The sequence below is a fragment of the Phycodurus eques genome, chromosome 15 (genome assembly GCF_024500275.1).
Source record: "Phycodurus eques isolate BA_2022a chromosome 15, UOR_Pequ_1.1, whole genome shotgun sequence".
In the NCBI taxonomy this organism is placed as follows: domain Eukaryota; kingdom Metazoa; phylum Chordata; class Actinopteri; order Syngnathiformes; family Syngnathidae; genus Phycodurus; species Phycodurus eques.
In genome coordinates this window covers 5,352,304-5,370,075 of record NC_084539.1, presented here as the reverse complement: position 1 = coordinate 5,370,075, position 17,772 = coordinate 5,352,304, and the positions used below count along the sequence as shown (strand labels likewise).

The window sequence follows — 17,772 nt, the reverse complement described above, 5'->3', positions numbered from 1 at the left end:
TGTTGTTTTTCACTTGCCAATTGAAATGGAAAAAGTGAATGATATACGAATTATTCCAGCTCAGGATTTCCTCTTCCGAACCATGCAGAGGTAAGTTGAAGTGTGCTGTACTTATTGGTAAAAAGGTGGCTATTCATTTGAATTCAAAAAGCAGAAGCCATGCAGTAAGGAGCTAAAGGGCAATGAAAGCCTTTCCTGGTGAACCTCCCAGAAGCGCTCCACATCCTGCAAGATTAATCGAAGCTTATTTTTGTTATTTCAGTCTGTATATTACATTCAGATCCGACAGAAACAGCTGTACCCCACTTCTTGTGAATTCAGTCTGTGTGATCAGGCTTCACGACAACCAAGACGGGCTCCGACCGAGCCTCCATCTTATTTTTCTCACTCATGTGCATCGTCATTAATGATACAAATCACACAACATACTTACAATGACAAAGAAATATTTATTACATCTTTTTTTTCCATGATTGTTTTCATTAGTTATAGCTGCTCCAACATGTGTATTTACAAAGAAACGCCCTTTCTGTAGAAAAATCTAGCGAGAGACTGAGCAGGGAAACTGAAACATTAGAGGAGATCATGAGGGGCAAAGGGTACACTCACTACAATGTTAAAACAAATATGGAGTTTGGGAAACAGTTTTTGCAAAGGTAACCTAAATATTTCCCTAGACAAAAGCACATCAAGGCCGATTCTGCAAATCTGAAACACAGTGGCATTGAGCTGCAGGTTACATGGAAACAAATTCAAGTGAAATAGAAACAGAACCCTTTGGACGAACAGTCCTAGCAACACTATTTGTTCAGAACATAGAAAACATCAGCAAAAGAAGATAAACGCGCCTCCTGAAACATTGTCACAGCGAGCTTTCATACAGCTAGAGTTGATGATTAACAAAGGACCACCGAGCTATACTTTAATCCAACACCTGCATGAACTGCAGTCTTTTTTCAAAACAGAGGAGATTTTGTAGCTCTTAAAGATCCATCTGGTCTTCATTAAGGCCCTTTCCATGATTCACGAGTGTAGGATGACCACTGCATGTTCAATAAGCTCCACATTTGCACAAATTCACATCCCAGGGGTGTAATGTTTCTATGTTTCATATAAAATACACATAAAATGAAAGAGTTTTCTAATGTCAAACATTATTTTCTTACTGATCACCCGTCAACAGGGGTGTGAACAAAGTATCTAACACTGTATGTTACAATAGATTCGTTGTTGGATACACAGTATCCAGGAAACTGGTTGTTTTTCTCATGGTGATATGGCCGGAGGTGAACATTTTAGAGTGAGTAGACTAATACTGGCTAAACTCTGACGTACCGAGGATGGTGGTAGATGTCAGGAAGTATAATGAAACAAATAAATCCATCTTTTGTTATCTGCACAAAGCTGCAGGGATGTGAACACACACGAGAAAACAAACAAACAAACAAAAAAACATCCACGAAAGACAAAGAGCGGGAGCTAGTTAAGTGAATTTGAGATCATGCAATGCAAATAAGTTAGTGAATGCAGTGTTACAAAACATTAAAGTTGAACATGCATGTAACCTATGAATGTGTTTTAGCACCCACATTGAGCAGCATTTGCAGCACTCTAGGAGTTAATATGCTCTTTAGAGAGAACAACATTATTCACATGAAAGTGAATGACCAGACTAGAAAATCAAAACTTCATTCTGATATTGTTCTGACTTTGTTTTTATGTACAGTTACAAACTCACTCCCATTAAGATTTTTGTAACTATAAAAAACTCTGACTGACTCTGACACTATATGAAATTACTGCCACTCCTATTTTTATTATATTATTTGTATGTGTCTACACAATATCTCTATTCTTTACGGACACTGAAAAAAAATGCACAGACACTTGAGTAAATCAAAGCAGACATAGAGTAGGTACTACAGCTGTTTGATTTTTATCTTGTAGGAAAATGTAGTATGTCCACAACAGAGAAATAATATTGAGCTCATCATGTTTTGCCCTCCTCTCGTTTCCCTTTAGGTGATTGGGTTGCAGTTTACCGTGAGAGAACACAATTCTGCCTCTTTCTGTCTCTCTATGTGGTTGATTTTTCATAGCAGCAATCAGCAGGTACACCAGTGCAGTGTAGTTTGGCCACAGGAGCTTTATATATTACACCATGTGGACAATTTTGGGACACATGTAGATTCTGGCGCATGATCTGTTTTAGTTCATCCTTAAACTAATCCAATCATCTTTCTACTGTACGTCACTTGCTTTGGGTACTGGTGCAGAGTCATGCTGGAACAGAGAGTCACATTGCCCCCAGACTGCTCCCACAAAGTTAATGAATGGCCATATGTCATGGTAAGATGAATTATTTTGATTCGGAGGACATAGAGGAATAAGTCCAATATTCGATTGATATACTGTACTGTTGTCCCTACTGTAGTGCACTACAAGGCTGCGTCATGATCATCTGGCAAAATCTGTGCTGCTTATTCTGAGGAAGACTAAACTCACTGTTGCTATTTGTATACTTCAGTTAAGGTATGGAAACATCCCTGAACTCTCCAGGACATTTGTCACTATATACAATAATTGTGTAATGACTGTGATTCACAAAAAGATATAATGCAAGAGGAAACCTACAATTGTGACATTCATTAATAACAGATTTGAACACATATTCCACTATTTCTACACCCTGATAGCACATCAGACTTTTTTTCTTCCTTCCTGGACTTTGTCAAAAAACATTAAAACATTTAGATTAAAACAGACATAAACTATATTCAGTATTTTTCTATTCTTTTTTTTTCCAAATTAAATGTATGTTATTGTGTTTAACCTGATGAATTATTGTGCTAATGTGTTTTTATTGCTGTTTTACCAAAGCTACAGGCTGACCACACCAGAAATCAAAGCACAAAGAATCACAATAAATAAAACACGTTGCCAGGACAAAAACAAACAAACAAACAAACAAACAACAAAACATACCTTGCACGTCATTCAAATACTACTCTACACCCGTGTTGGCTGCGACATTTGAAGTATGTGACCCATTAAAAACAAAACAAACAAACAAACAAAAAAAACACTATTAAAACGCTTCAATTCAGACACTAAAAATGAGTGCTTCTTTAAATGTTCTCAATATTTTTTTTTCGCCAAAGCTACTCCACAGTCTCTCAACAAATCATCCAATTCCTTTATCACCTGAGGAAGGTTATATTGTGAGAGGATTTCCCTACCCCCCCATGCCAGCAAAGTTGTCCTTTCTTCTGACCCATGCGAGCTCCTAATGTGAGACCAACTCATGTAACTTATCGGGGTCTTATGTGATGTGCCAGACACAGACAAGGCCTGGAAACTTTAAGTGATCCTGCAGCACTTCCTGAAAGAACTTGAACACTGATATACGAGTGTGTAGGTGTGTGTGTGTGTGTGTGTGTGCGTTTGCTTCAACACAAATCAATTTCTAATATCTGGGTGGTGAATAAGAGATTCTGCCTCTTTCACCATGGGCCATTGGCACTTGCCATAAGGTCAATCACACAAGTTGGCAAAATGAAGACTTTCATGGTCCCGTCCTTTTTCACTGAGAGAGATTGTCAGTTTTTTTCATGTTTCTCTTTTTTTTTAATGTATTATTATTTTATTTTTTTATGTAACAAAAAAGTGCTCCATGGGGAGGTGGGGAGGTGGGGGACGGGGGGGACGGGGGGGTTGCAAGATATGGTAGCCTGTGGTCCAATCAGGACAGTCAATTCCTGAGAGTTCCCTCAGAATGAGCGCTATAAAGACAAGAAAGCAGCCAGGAGTAGGAGGGCGGAGCTAAGCAGGAGCACGGAATTGCAACACCCGGCAGCAGAGTTTACGTCCCTTCGAGAAGGCTCCGGTGACTCGTGACTGATATCATCTGAAGGGAAAAAGATGACAATAATTGTGAATAATGCATAGGTAAATTATCAAATATGTCTGAAAATAGGTTACTTTAATAATAAGCTTCTAAAGCTAAACAGACTACAAGTGTGTCTTTATATTATAAATAGCAATAATAGTATCCAGAGGTAAAGCACTCATCCACTCCAACCCAAAAAAATCTCTGCGGGCCCAATAAAATAAAGATTTGGCAAGTCTGGGGTCTTTAAATTTTAAAACCACAAAATACTACACTGAGAAGACAGCAATTGCTTCACACAGTTTACATTCAGTAATTTTCTTCCCCCTAGAAAAATAGCCATCCATGAAGCCTTTATATGGGACTTATTCAAATACTCAGAACTAGAAAGTATAATAGTCAATTGTGATAGCAAGTTTTTCAAGTAGTACAAGCAGAATACATTTTAAAAGAATGTGGTAATGGCTGCAGTCAGAGTGTGAATTTATGAGTGTAAGACAGGTTGTCAGGATAAAAGACAACAGATAGTCACTCCCACTGGTGGCAGTGACAGATAGTCACTGCCACGTTGTATCATTTTTATGGTTTAGAAAAAAAAAAAAAAGTTCAGTGCTTGTGTTAGCATTAAATAGATCCAGCGAGTTATAGTTTTCCTTAATTTTCTGTGCAAATTTTTTTATGAGACAAGGTTGGAACAGCACCAACTGTAATGAACACATTCATGAAGATTAACATAAAGTGCTTACTACATTAATTTTGATTAGGTTTTAGTTTTTGGGGGTAATATTGTGTATATAAACAGTTACTGTAAATTACTCCATAAGTTTAGATTTTTTTTGTAATTGTTTTTTCGGGGGGTGGTAAAATAAAAAAATGCTATATTAAGCATAATTTGCATTGTACACATGATCACATGATTAAAATGACAACATTTAAAACAAATGTATTCAAAAGCTCAACCATCATAATCAATCAAATTTGTTTATGCTGTAGTTACATATAACTAGTGTTCAGACTAAACACACTATTGTGCAGAGTGCATTAAGACAGGAAAGCAAAGAAGGTGTAAATTGGGAAAACAAAATAAAAAATAAACTTTCTAAATTGTGAATTGGAAAATATTAGTGTTCGTGTAAGGGTATTCTTCTTCTTTTCCTTTCGGCTTGTCCCTTTCGGGGTCGCCACAGCGCGTCATCCTTTTCCATGGAAGCCCATCTCCTGCATCCTCCTCTCGAACACCAACTGCCCTCATGTCTTCCCTCACGACATCCATCAACCTTCTCTTTGGGCTTCCTCGAGCTGTCTTGCCTGGCAGCTCCATTCACCGTAATCACATTATAAATGTAAAAATACATGTTGTATTTTATATACTCCATTGGAATTATTATGTCAACCTTTTGTGTTAATATTATAACTATAATATATTATTTTGAAAAATCGGAATGAATTGTTACGTTAATATTCTCTGTCTTAACCCAAAATTTCATGAAAAATAACTACCTACCTAATTGCACACACACGCACGCACGCACGCATGCACACACTCTCATTGCTGTAAAATCCCACCAACCTCTGGGTTCTAGACTGTTGTGACTGTTTTCGTCAAAGTCGACCCCTTCCTGTACGCTCCCAGAGTTTCGCACGCAATTGTCTTGAAACACAAAGAAGAGAGAAGCAGACGTGTGATTATTGAAATCCGACGTCACTCATCTACAGTTTTGGGCAGAACGGTACCAACAATGTTCGACTTACTTTGTGGCCTAACAAAGACTTTGAGTCGAAGGCAGCTCCTTCTTCCTTTGGCGTCAGTGAGGGAAGCTGTGGAAAAATCAGCCACTATGAAGTACAAATAATATTCAATTTTTTTTATTTTTTTCCGATCCATTTCAAACCAAACAACAATTTGTATTTTGAAACAATTTTGCAGCACATAGTTACAGCAATCCATTTTTGTATTCCAAAATTTCGACTGTGTCAGTCACGACACAATAAAGACAATAACTACCAACTACCAAAATATATATATATATATATATATATATATATATATATATATATATAATTTGCGTTTTAAAATACAATTATACAGATTATTTTTAGTTGTGGATTATATGATGCCCTGGTATTAATAAAATAAAGATAGTCTTATCTAATTTTGGTATACTCATCATACTGGTTTGTGCTTTTCCAAAATGTGCACAATTTTTTTCCTTCATTAACTGACGACTACAAGCTTCTTGAAGTTTAGCTACAAGAAACGAACAAGTTGACAAGGTCGACTGTGTTTTCAGAGGAGGAATTCAACTTTATCTCTTTTAAAATAGTCTACCCCAGAGGAGCTTTATCTCCTTTTGAGAACTTGCCTCCCTCATCCTGGTGTAAAAGCGTTTAGACTACATATACATCCGCCTAAAGCAACTCAATGTCATTTCCACATTTCCATTCCTCATTTCTGATATGTTCACCTTCAAAATCTATAACAGTAGTTAATGTGTTTCCATAAACTTTGGAGTTTCTTTGCTTATTAAAGTCATTCACACACTACAAGAACACTGACCTGCCTTCAACTTGTGCTTTTGCTATTGTCTGGAATAGTTGAATAGTCTTCATCTCACAATCTCCTCTCTCTCTGGCTTCTCATGAACATTGAACGTCTGACCTCGGTAATTTCCTTTTGACTCAATCTGCTTATGGGGTACATTTACACGACAATCATCGTGTGTGTGTGTGCGTTTTTTTTTTTTTTTTTTTGTACAGATGACAGCCAAAAGAATGATCCCGGTTCACATGAACCTGCAAAAATTGCTGTAAATAAGCATTAGACCAGCAGTTGGTAACATTACTTTGAACAGCCAGCTCTTATCCAAAAGTGCATTTTGAATACCATTCGTTACCATACAGTATATGTAGGTTCAGAATTTGACTGAAGACATTTGACTGAAGACATATTTCGAAACCCTGTTAGTGCGTTAACAAATGGCCAAAATGACACACTTTATGAATTAAAAATGTCCTGTCCTGTCTGTCCCGGAATGTAAAAGTGTTTGTTATCCCACTGACACTAATTCATCGTCACTCATCTAAAAGCTATATGTGACAGATTCTGACCCAGTGCTGAATCAGTGTTTCCACTCTTAACCTGGAACTGAGGTTCTTATTTCAAAAGGAGCAATATCGGCTGGTGTATGGCCGTGAGAGGAAATAAAAAGTCGTCGTAAACCTCGCCATGAGTGGAATATTGGATGTCAAGTAGCAGAGGGAGGATACAAACGTGAGAGAAAAAATATCACTCACGCTGCGCCTGTCTGTCTGTGTTAACGGATATTCAATAACTTACCTCTCAACTAGTCTCACTTTCTGTCTCTGAAGTGTGCCACAATGATCTCTGCAGTGTGGTCTTACTCGGTTGACGAGAACCTATCCTAAATTTCTTGGACTATTATGAAACATGTCTCTTTTCACTTAATAAAGGTCAAAAGGGCCAAATGTATCAGTACCAAATATACACAGTGCTAATTCAGTAGACCACCAATAAGTTTCTGTAGTGGATAAGACACCAGTATGTTGAAGCGCTTGACATTTATGAAAAAAAGGGAAAAAATAATGAAGCACGTTTTTATTTCTTGATTAAACTGTCAAGTTATAGCTGTTTAATCTGCAAACAGGCTAAGAACGCCCAACCATTACAAATGTTGCAGAGGACACCCACAAAAAAGGAAATGGAAATGGCATTGTGACTTGCATGTTCTGCCAACGGTGTGAACTTGCATTAACAAAAATGGAGGCTGCTGTTATGGTTTTGAATGCTAAAAAGCGCCAAACCATTTTAGAAATGAGAGGGAATAAACCTCTGCAGAAAGATTGACAAATACACAGCTGCTCTTGTTACCTTTCAACAAGCGTGACTGAGAGTGCAATTACGCACCGTAAGGTGTCGTGTGACGGGGGCTTCAGAATGCAGAATTAGTTTGAGAGGTCAATTATTGTCAGTGCCCACATTTACATTTGTCGTGCAAGAACAAACAGAACCTTTTCCGTGTTCTTAACAAAGTTTCCACTGAAGTTTATGCTTTTTTTTGCTTTTTTTTCAACAGTTTCTCACTCACATTTCATCCCAGTGTCCTCTGTTCAGATCCTCTGCCTCTTTCTCAGCTAAGACAATCATCCCTTCACAGACTGCAACACACCAGCAATTACACTAGTGTCTCCTTTGCTTTGCTCATGTCTGCCACTGAGGTCACAGTCTGGCTTTTCTATCCTCGAGCGACACGGCTGAGCTCCACCACCACTCACTGAAACTTCAGCTCTACCTATAATTCTACTTCCACTTCCCACTCAGATCACTATTACATGGTCAGTCGCATGATTGAATTGTATGCAAACTCTTACTATTGACTTTAAACTTTTTTTTTTCCCATACTCTGTGGTGAAAAATAAAAATAAAAAATATTCATGGGCTGTCAAATGAATGCTGAAGCTACAGGTGCTACTATAAACCAGAACAGTATGGCCATTTTAGCATCAGAAACTTGAAGAGAGCAAGGTACAAAATAACCGACGAAAGGAAAATTAAGGCTCACATAAAATCTAAATCTGAAGTTTTTCTGTCACCTTTGTTATTGTATGCAGTCAGAGACAAGCTCCACACGTATGCATACACGTGCTAAAATCCTTCATTCAAGGATTAATTTAAGAAACCTACGTGCATATTTAAACACAGATATACCTGTCAGCACAATATAAAAGTTGTGACGTCAAATTAAAAGAAAACAACAACGACAACAACAAATAAATCTATCTACATGCAAACCGTGGGAAGTCTTCCTATCTGGAGCTTTCCAAAAACTACCTGCAGAGACCTAAAAATGTGTTTGTCTTTGGACAAAAGGTCCTAATGCACACACAAATACAGTTTGTGTGGACGTGGCAGCAGTCTCACAATAGCTATTATTTCAGGTTTGATACCAACAGAGCACAGCAGTGAGACTGTGCAAAATCCGTGTAAGGCCTCTTTGTAAGGTGAATTAGCCAGACCCCGATATAAACACTGTGGGATCAGATGTGTGAGGATTGGTTTATGTCGGGGCCTTTTGTCCTTGCTTCTCTGTGAGAAGTTAAAGGGAAAGACGCTTGTGCTATCCAAGCCCACGTCATTATCGATGTAGATCTGTGCTGAGGGTACACAAGCGCTGAGCCTGGGCGTTTGAAGCGTTGGGGGCTTTACGGGGAGTCAGTCATCTCTCTCACACGGGGAGAGCCAGACTCTCAACTGTCTCCTCTGAAAATTGGATTTCTATCCTGTGAGATTAGGATCAGGCTTCCCCTGCTCTGCTACAGCTCTCTAAGAATAACACGCCGCCCTCCGAGGCCTTGAGAAGCCAGCAGCAATGACTTCATAGTCATCTTTGTAACCTTTGGCCTTGCTGGACCAGTCGGCAATACTGCTTGGCCTTTATTCGGGTGTATGCCTGTCTGCCAGACGGCCAATAGCCAACAGCAGGTGTCATCTATTTGACGTGACCCCGCCTCCGCTTCCCTCCTGCCTGGGGCCAGTGACAATCACTGTGGAGGAGGATAAAGGAGTATCTGTCTCACTAAGGCAGGCAGACATGAACCCCACCTCACTTTGTCACATACAGAATCCCAATCCGAAGTTGACGCACAATGCTTCAATGAGCTATCGGCTATTGTTATGCTTTGTTCCAATAAGACACAGTCTGCAATGGGACTAATAGCAGCAGCTGCTAAAACATACTTTAATGCGAATACAATTAGCATAAGCATAGCATAATACAAACGTGCAGTCTAAGGTTGCTATCTGAGTCTGCATCAGTGAGATATTCAACAGCTGTACCACATTATTTTCGTTCCCATTATGTACAGCACAGCACATCTGATGATCTTCCTGTCAACAGCAACAGTAAGCTATGGCTCATGGGTATTTTCACTTTCATGCCATTTAACATAACCCACTGTACATGCTTTGTCAAAAACAAATGTGGAATAACGAAAAATAACAGCCGCGCCATAAGACTACAGCATCATTACAATACTGACTCTCTATTTCTGAGATGGATGAGCCATGAGTTTACAAACAACCAGAGTCAAACGATTATAAACTGAAATACAATTATCAACATGGTGGTCTAGCATAAAGCACACTGGCTTTGGGATCATCAATCAACAATGTAGTCCCATTCATACAAGTACATTCAGGTTCAGTGGCCATCAAATACTGAGAGCCAATAAAAACATCTTGTAAAGTAATACATCACAAACCAAATCCTGCAAAAGTATTACAGACTTAAATTTGAGACTGATAATTTTAACGGATTTGTGCGAAACAAAACATAGTAGTTTCTACATGAATATTCCAATTCCAGTCTACATCTCTTTTCAATGAAGTCTATCTCAAACTTAACGTCTGTTCTGGATTGCCAAGCAACTTATTATTGGTTCCTTGTACTTGCCTTGGACTTAAGCATTATCAAAACACCTCAAATCTACCATCAAGAGCCACTGTATCTGGTTTAGTCCCTCTGTTCTGCCCCTGCAGGGCAGTGACATCACTTATGAAAACATAAGTTTCCAGCTGCTTGTTTTCCTGAGTCTTCTCACAGGGAGAAAAGAGAAAGTTGAGCTCAACCAGTCAGTAACAAAAGACACTTCACTCCAAAACCTAAACAGTCCAAGTATTTTTCTCCTTGTGAATTTGTCTTTTGGGTTGACTCTTACGGCAAGGAACCAGAACAAAACAGTTCCATTTAGGTTTTGTTTTGTTTCAGTATTGTTGCTAGTTCTTGTGTATGCTCTCACACATTGTACACATTACTAAAAAGCTAACACTTTCCAAATATGGGGGAAAGTCAAACACTAATGCTGCATTATTCGGAATGTAACTAATTCATTTGACGTATTAGTGAATTCAAATCACCGCTGTGTGTGATGTTGCCTCAGTTCTGCGAGCATCACAGGATTAACATTGGGTGTGTGTTGCTTTGTTGTTATGACACATAAACAAAAAGATCTGCCTCATTAACCGGTGTTAAGAAAAGACTATAAAGACTCATCACAATTGGCCCATGTCATTAAGGTTAAGAGACTGTTTTTCTCTTTTTATTATTATCAATATAATTTATTTTGTACAGCTGTTATGTTAAGAATGTGGCCCTGGAACAAATTATTTCTATGGCCTTCATAAATCGGTCAACCAGTGTCCTGGAATTAATTGTGTTTGACTTTAGATGTTCCACTGTAGAAATAATCTCAAAAAAGAAACCAGAATAAAATAACTAATGATGTTAACTCATATTATAACATGGTAATCACAGACTTAATGGAACAAAGCCATTCTTTTTGGGTGATTTCTGTCAATGATACGAATGAGTACTGTAATCCCCATACTCACAGATGTAGTAGTACTCTCTGCCAGGACGGAACTCAAAGCCTAATGAGAAGGGTGTAAAGAGCTGGAACTTTTCGGAAAACTTCAGTGGTCCATTTGATGACAAAGGCCTGTTGCACTCCCAGCGCTTGAAGCCCTTGGCGGTGTGGTCACATGAGCTGTAGCCATCGTAGTTCACCATGTAAAGCACATAGCGCTCGGCCCGCTCATCCGACACGGGGCTGATGTAATGCGGACAGTAGACGTCAAGGTAGTCATTTATGCAGACGTCAATGTGGTAATCACCCCGGTAGAACCTGAAGAAAAAAGAGAAAACAGCAAAATATTTGTATACCTAGAAGGGTCGGTAGACAACAATAAAGCGTCAAATCTCCAGGTTTTCTTTCAGGTGTATGTGCATCTGGAGAAGACGTTCTGGGATTGTTGGATTTTAACCGGTAAATCCTTGCATGATGATTTATTCTCAATGTTCTCTCAAGTCTGTTGGGAGACTAGAAAGTAGCAGAGTCTTGAAGGGGAATTAACCCTAAGGTTTCAAAACTGTCTGTTATATTTTAATTGTGCATATTTTCTTTATCAGTAGTTTTTTACTTAAAATCACAATTGTATTCTAATTATTCTCAAAAAATATGTTTAAAACATCACATCTGCCTTCATGTACTCGCAAATGAGGCTGTCCTTCTTAGGTCTTTTCACTCTTTGAGATTGTGAATTTGAGAGAATGCACAAACGAGCATGAGAAAAAAAAGGAAAGGAAAGAAAACATTTCTCTCGGATCCCAAATCCAGTGAAATTTCCACAAAAGTGAAATGTAGTGGTTGAAGTGGCTTTATAGGATTGGAATTGCGGACAAATTCAATTTTGGAAAGCACAAGGTCATCTGCAAAGATCACTTCGAACCCTTCTGTTTCAACACTGAGCAGAAGGGGGACGCAGACAGGCTCGGCTGCTAGCCCCGGAGGAAAACAATTACTGAACACGCTCAGTGATCGTCGACACGGCCAGGCAGGTAACTGGTGTGAGAAGAGATGTAAGGAAGGTATTTTAAGTTGTGTCTAACACGTACGGTAAAAAGCAGCTGTCCGGTGTCTCGCTTGTATTTTAGCTTTTGCTAGGTGCAAACCAAGACCATTATTTCATGAAAGTAGACATGAATATTTGAAATGGATTAACATCCGTGAAGATTTCTGACAAGAATTTGGAAAGTGTCTGTGGTAATGTTTGTCCAATTTCATGGAGCCTTCTGATGTTGGGATTGACAAAGGGCATGGCTCACAATATTTCATCCCAAAAGTGTTTGATTGGGTTGTGGTCAGGGTTCTCTGTGTCAGATTTCTCCACCCCAAACTAGTTTAGTCATTCCTTTGAAAAACTTGTTTTATCCACTGGGGCACGTGCTGAGTTTGAAAAATGACCTTCTTTTATGTATTCTGACGAAATTAAGTTATTCATGTGAACAATAATACTAACACATGATTAGGGGAATACTGGGAGATTTCTGTGTTCATTTCACATAGGTCATGTTTCTTATAATCATTAGGCCATGATGTTAACCATCGTGCCCTGCTTTTATTTTGCCCCAAATCAGCCTTTTGAGACTCATGGTCATGGTAGCAGTCGCTTCCAAACGTCACCGTCAAACTTCATGACAAGAGGATTTTATAGAAAAAAAAAGGGCATTTAAAGTACATGCTGCTGCCCAGACTACATCTATGTAGTGTTTACAGAATCTCAATATATCAGACTCAATCAACCAAACACTCTCCACTGAATCCCAATGCAACACGGCCAGCGCCCTGGCAGAAATCCTCTTGTGATACCCCTTCATCAGTCGGAAGCCATGCATCAATGTTAGTGCTAAACAATGATGACTTGTGCTGGTGCAGAAATTAAGGCCCCATACAGGGCTAATTGTCTGGTTAGCATTTGCCTTATACGTATACCATTCTGGAATGTGATTTGCATTAGCAAATAGGAAAGCTTGAAGACAGCTTCTGCAAGAGTTTTGGAAAATGAGGCATGTGTTAAGCCTTGATGCTATGCCCCCCAATTTTGCCTACTGTAAACCGTGAGGAAAAGAAATAGGGAGAAAAAGCTCAGCAGGGATAAAACAGGTATTCATTTGAGACGAGAATGATTGGAAACATATATTCCCAAAGGCGCCATATAAGGTTGCATATATGAGGCTTTTAGCGGGCAACGATTAAGACCATAGCGGCTAGTTGTGTCACTATAGCTGCTAATGGGCCTTGGATCAGTATCACTGACATGCTACAGATGTCTTGAATACTCCTCCTCTGTTCACTGACACGAGTCATGAAGAGGGGGGACAGGCTTGCGTCTATGTTTAAGCATCCAGTAGGATGAGCTGATGCAGTTGCTAAACAACACAACAGTTTTGTTTAGCTTGGTAAAACCGGAATTAGTTGGCTTCAGATGAGAAAATGTGACAGGTCCTGCTCCATGTGGATTCTATTGGAGAAGCAGTAGCTGATCTGTGGCCAGGTGAGACTGGAAAAGAAAAGGTTTGATGCACAGCTGTTTCAGCGGACGTTGCGGCTGACATGTCCGGGCTACATGGATGTGCATGGTAGTGTTCGGGGTATCATGTTGTCACTACACAAATTGTACATACTGTATGCTGCAGGATTTGTGGCCAACCTATTGAATTTGCTGAGGCCACAGATGAGCGGATATGTGTTTTGTGGCATTATCATCTAAATTCTAATCTCTCTAATGTCTTTTCTGTCTCTCTCTCTCTCTGATTTTAGTCTGGTCAAATATACAACCAAATAACTTGTTTTCTTCAGAGAACCCCGATTATCTCTAAGATTTTGGCTCCAGGCAAACACAACATGCCCTCCCATAGCCTTAGTTTCAGCACAGCTTGCTGATATTATGACTTGCGGGAGTCAAGCGGCTCCACGGTATCATGACCTTAGCCAGAAGCAGTGGATGGTCTTGCTTTGTCTTTCTGTCTTTACTCAACCCATATGTCAGCTTCAACTTTGCTAGTGTCAGGAGCTGTCTATCAAACCTAACCCAAACTCAAATACTGAGGTTAGTGAGATCCCAGAAGAACTTCCAACTAATCAACGAGAAAGATTGGAACAAGTTTTTGAAAATGATGATCAACCTCTTAGTACTCACACCCAGATAGTTTCTGGAGAGGGGACAGGATTTATTCCTGGCTTCAATGAGCTTCTACAAAGCAGTCTCTAGTGAACAATTCAGACTTCCCCCGCATACAAATGCAGTTATCACCACCAAATGAGAAGTCAAACAGTCAAGGGCCATTGTTTCCTCTTGCAGTCAAACATGGAAATAGGTTGTTCTGAGTCCAATATTTTAGGATTTGTGTCTTTTGCCATTGGTGATGCTTTGGAAACAAAAATATAAATATATGTCACATTAAACTTGACTAGAATTTTACAGTGAGGCCGAAAGCTCAAAGTTGAAAACAATACACACATATCATACAAATACCTCGAGAGACAATGGGAAAGATATAAAGAAGGTAATCAGGGAACAGAAACAAGCAAGATCGGGCAATAAAATGAAAATCAGGAATGATTTATGTTTAGATTTTGAAAAAAGCACTCAAAAAATGCTTTCCCAGGAAGGGTTGTACAGACATTTATTTCCATCAAATGATGCCATCAATAGCAAAATCAACCATAATGGGAGGAGGTCTGGGGCCAACACAACCACTGACCTTAGCTGCGGGAAGCACTGCACAATTTGTTTAAAGCTGTGGGTCCAAAAATGTCTTTACACTGCAAATATACTTTTACAACATGCCTAATCTATGTATTATGATACAAATCTAGCCTACTGTCAGCAGGTTGTCTTGAGCTGTGTATAACTTCAAAACTGGGTTCCCAACTTGGGTTGTGAGAGTTTGACACATTTCAAATTTACTACAGATTGTAAATATTCACTGATACTTCTTGTCTTCAAATTTAATGTTAAATTACTGAACTTCATAAATGTTTTCTAGGGCTGCTGGGCATAGAGGATGTTTGGAGTAACAATATGCACAATAGGTGGGTAATATTACGATAGATACGTACGGAAACATAGTACGGAAAGAGTGATCATGTAGGTTGCAACAGATGTTGGCCAGATGAACGTATGAAGACACGTTTGCGGAACAGAAACAAAATATTAAAATATTGCAAGGGTACAAAAGCACATCCTGATTCAAGATGTATTTAAAGAGACAACGTTTTGAGCTTTTACTGTCCTTTGGTTTCAATTAAGGAGGAAGCAGATCGCAGCTTTTCGTCTACTGATGTCTGTTTTGATGTTGACAATCTTTGCCCTAAGAGCATCTGGCACCCCCCCACTGTGTCTTCTCGAGACAGTTTTCCTCCCAAGTCATCAGAACAGATGTAAAAGTGTACTGCTGTTAGTTATACAGTATGACACACACCAAGCTTTCAATTAACTCAAATGTAAACACATCCGAGACAATATGAGAATGGGAAGTCAGAGTGATTAAAGTCACACATAAACTGAATCTGTCCATTTACACAGATTATGTCACAAGGTAAAGTTTTTCCCATATTTTTAATTGGTATTGGTATGATATTTCTTGGATGACTTGGCACCTCAGTATCTTTGATTACACACAGGGGTTTATATTTTCTGAAGCTGAAGACTTGAGTACTCCATACAAATACTAAACTTTGAAAAACAGGTAGACAATGTTTTGAGGATTCCTTTTAAACCATCAACTCAACATAAACTTCAAAACAACTTTCATTTCTCAGTGTTTCTCAATGGTTTGGTTGTTTGCGGCAATTTGGTGACACATTAAGCATTCAAAGGATATTTCAACAAAGGGGATTTCCTTTTTTTTTTTAGGCAGCAGGTGGTGGTGTTTTTTCTTTGGAGGGGTGGAAAACAAACAATCAAACCTTAACTTGAAAAACAACTACACAGTTCAGCACTCTTGTATCACAATGACCCCTCTGTAAATAAAAGATCCTATAATCCTAAATCCATTTGTCGTGGGGATTAATGATTCTGCATTGGTTGAATGACTAAAAGGGGGCTTATCAATGAATCTGTAACTGGAGCTTTTAGCAAGGCACATAACTATGGATAATCCCCTTTTCAGTCAACTCCCCACCTTGTGTGCTTTCTTGATCCCCATCTGTTGTGTTGGCCTGGCACCTTTAAGGTATGGCAGAGCCAGTATTGACGGAAATGAACACAGTGTTTGGTTTGTGTGCATTTGGAGAGGGCGATAGAAAGCGATAAAAAAGAGAGAAGGAAAAAGACTGCAGAGGGAGTGATGAAAATAAATTACGAGAGACACAAAACTTAAGGAACAGATAACCAATAAAAAGAAATGGAGGGAAGCATTTGAAGGGAAACATTTCTATTTTATTTATCATGTATTTAATGTGCTTTTTGATGCTCTACTGGAGAACACTCACATGTAAAGCACGGATTTGATCCAGAGATAGGGAAAAAGGGAATAGGAAAAATGGAGAGGAGGAGAAGAACTATAACTCATGTTGTTTTCCTCACGACTAAAGTTGAGGGGTAGCTTCCCATAATTATTCTAATAGGTAAAGATATACTTTTGGCCGGTACAAACACATGAAACTTCCTTCTGAACACACTCACTCTCACACATGCACACACACATACTGTGTACTGGTATTCACTCCTCCACAATCTTACTTGTCTTTACTTTTGACTTTTAGCATCCAACCGTGAGCTTCCTGGCTTTCCCACTAGGGGGTACTCTGTGCAAATAGGGGGAAAAGGCAAAGGTTGTGACATGATGTCACTGAACGAGGTCAGGCAATCTGCCCACAGGGTTGGGAGTCTCCATCAACCTCTCGCTCTCTCTCTCTCTCTCTCTACATATGTCCCATCGTATGTAGCATTGCCGCAAGGAAATTCAAGTCATTATTACTAAGTTAGCTAATTACATACACACATCTGTTTGTGGGCTTTTGCTAATGTGCACACATGCACACTTACACGCACAGTTTTTAAACACATAATGTCCCTGTCAAGGGACTCAGTCTGATGCGGAGTTGACAGCAGTAAGATGGGAAAATGTAGCCTGTAAAGTATAGACAGTCCTCTGTTTTTTTTTCTTCTCTCTCTGCTGGGAACAAAGCCAAGGGAGATGAATAATTGGTCTCAGATTGAAAACACATTGCTTCTTGTGGGAAGGCACCTAAGATACCTAAAAAAATACAACAGAAGCCACAGCGAGAGAGCGAGAGGAAACACAGAAAGGAGGACTGTACAAGTGCTGTCTGTTTATGGAAGCTGGTGGTCCTCACTGTGCAAACCACTAGTCTTCCAATACAGCTGGAGCCGCAGTGTGTTATGTGCTATCTAAAGCTTTGTGTACAGTATTTACAAGATCTCTATCTGTATGCAACATTCTATATTCTGCATTAAAGAGATTGTATGCACAACGCGTGTATTTCCATTATGCAAAATC

The 17,772-nt window shown here is 39.2% G+C and overlaps 1 protein-coding gene across 1 annotated transcript in view; it reads right to left on the bottom strand.

The window, feature by feature from the left end:
* Positions 1 to 429: 429 nt before the first annotated feature.
* The window catches only part of LOC133413730 (ephrin-A5b-like), a 79,735-nt gene continuing 62,392 nt past the window's right edge, over positions 430 to 17,772 (bottom strand). The window contains exons 2-5 of the mRNA XM_061698458.1: positions 11,298 to 11,590; positions 5,642 to 5,707; positions 5,460 to 5,540; positions 430 to 3,907 (exon numbers count right to left, since the gene is read on the bottom strand). Of these exons, the coding sequence (XP_061554442.1) occupies positions 3,783 to 3,907; positions 5,460 to 5,540; positions 5,642 to 5,707; positions 11,298 to 11,590 (565 nt within the window). The 3' untranslated portion in view covers positions 430 to 3,782. The remainder of the gene's footprint in view (positions 3,908 to 5,459; positions 5,541 to 5,641; positions 5,708 to 11,297; positions 11,591 to 17,772) is intronic.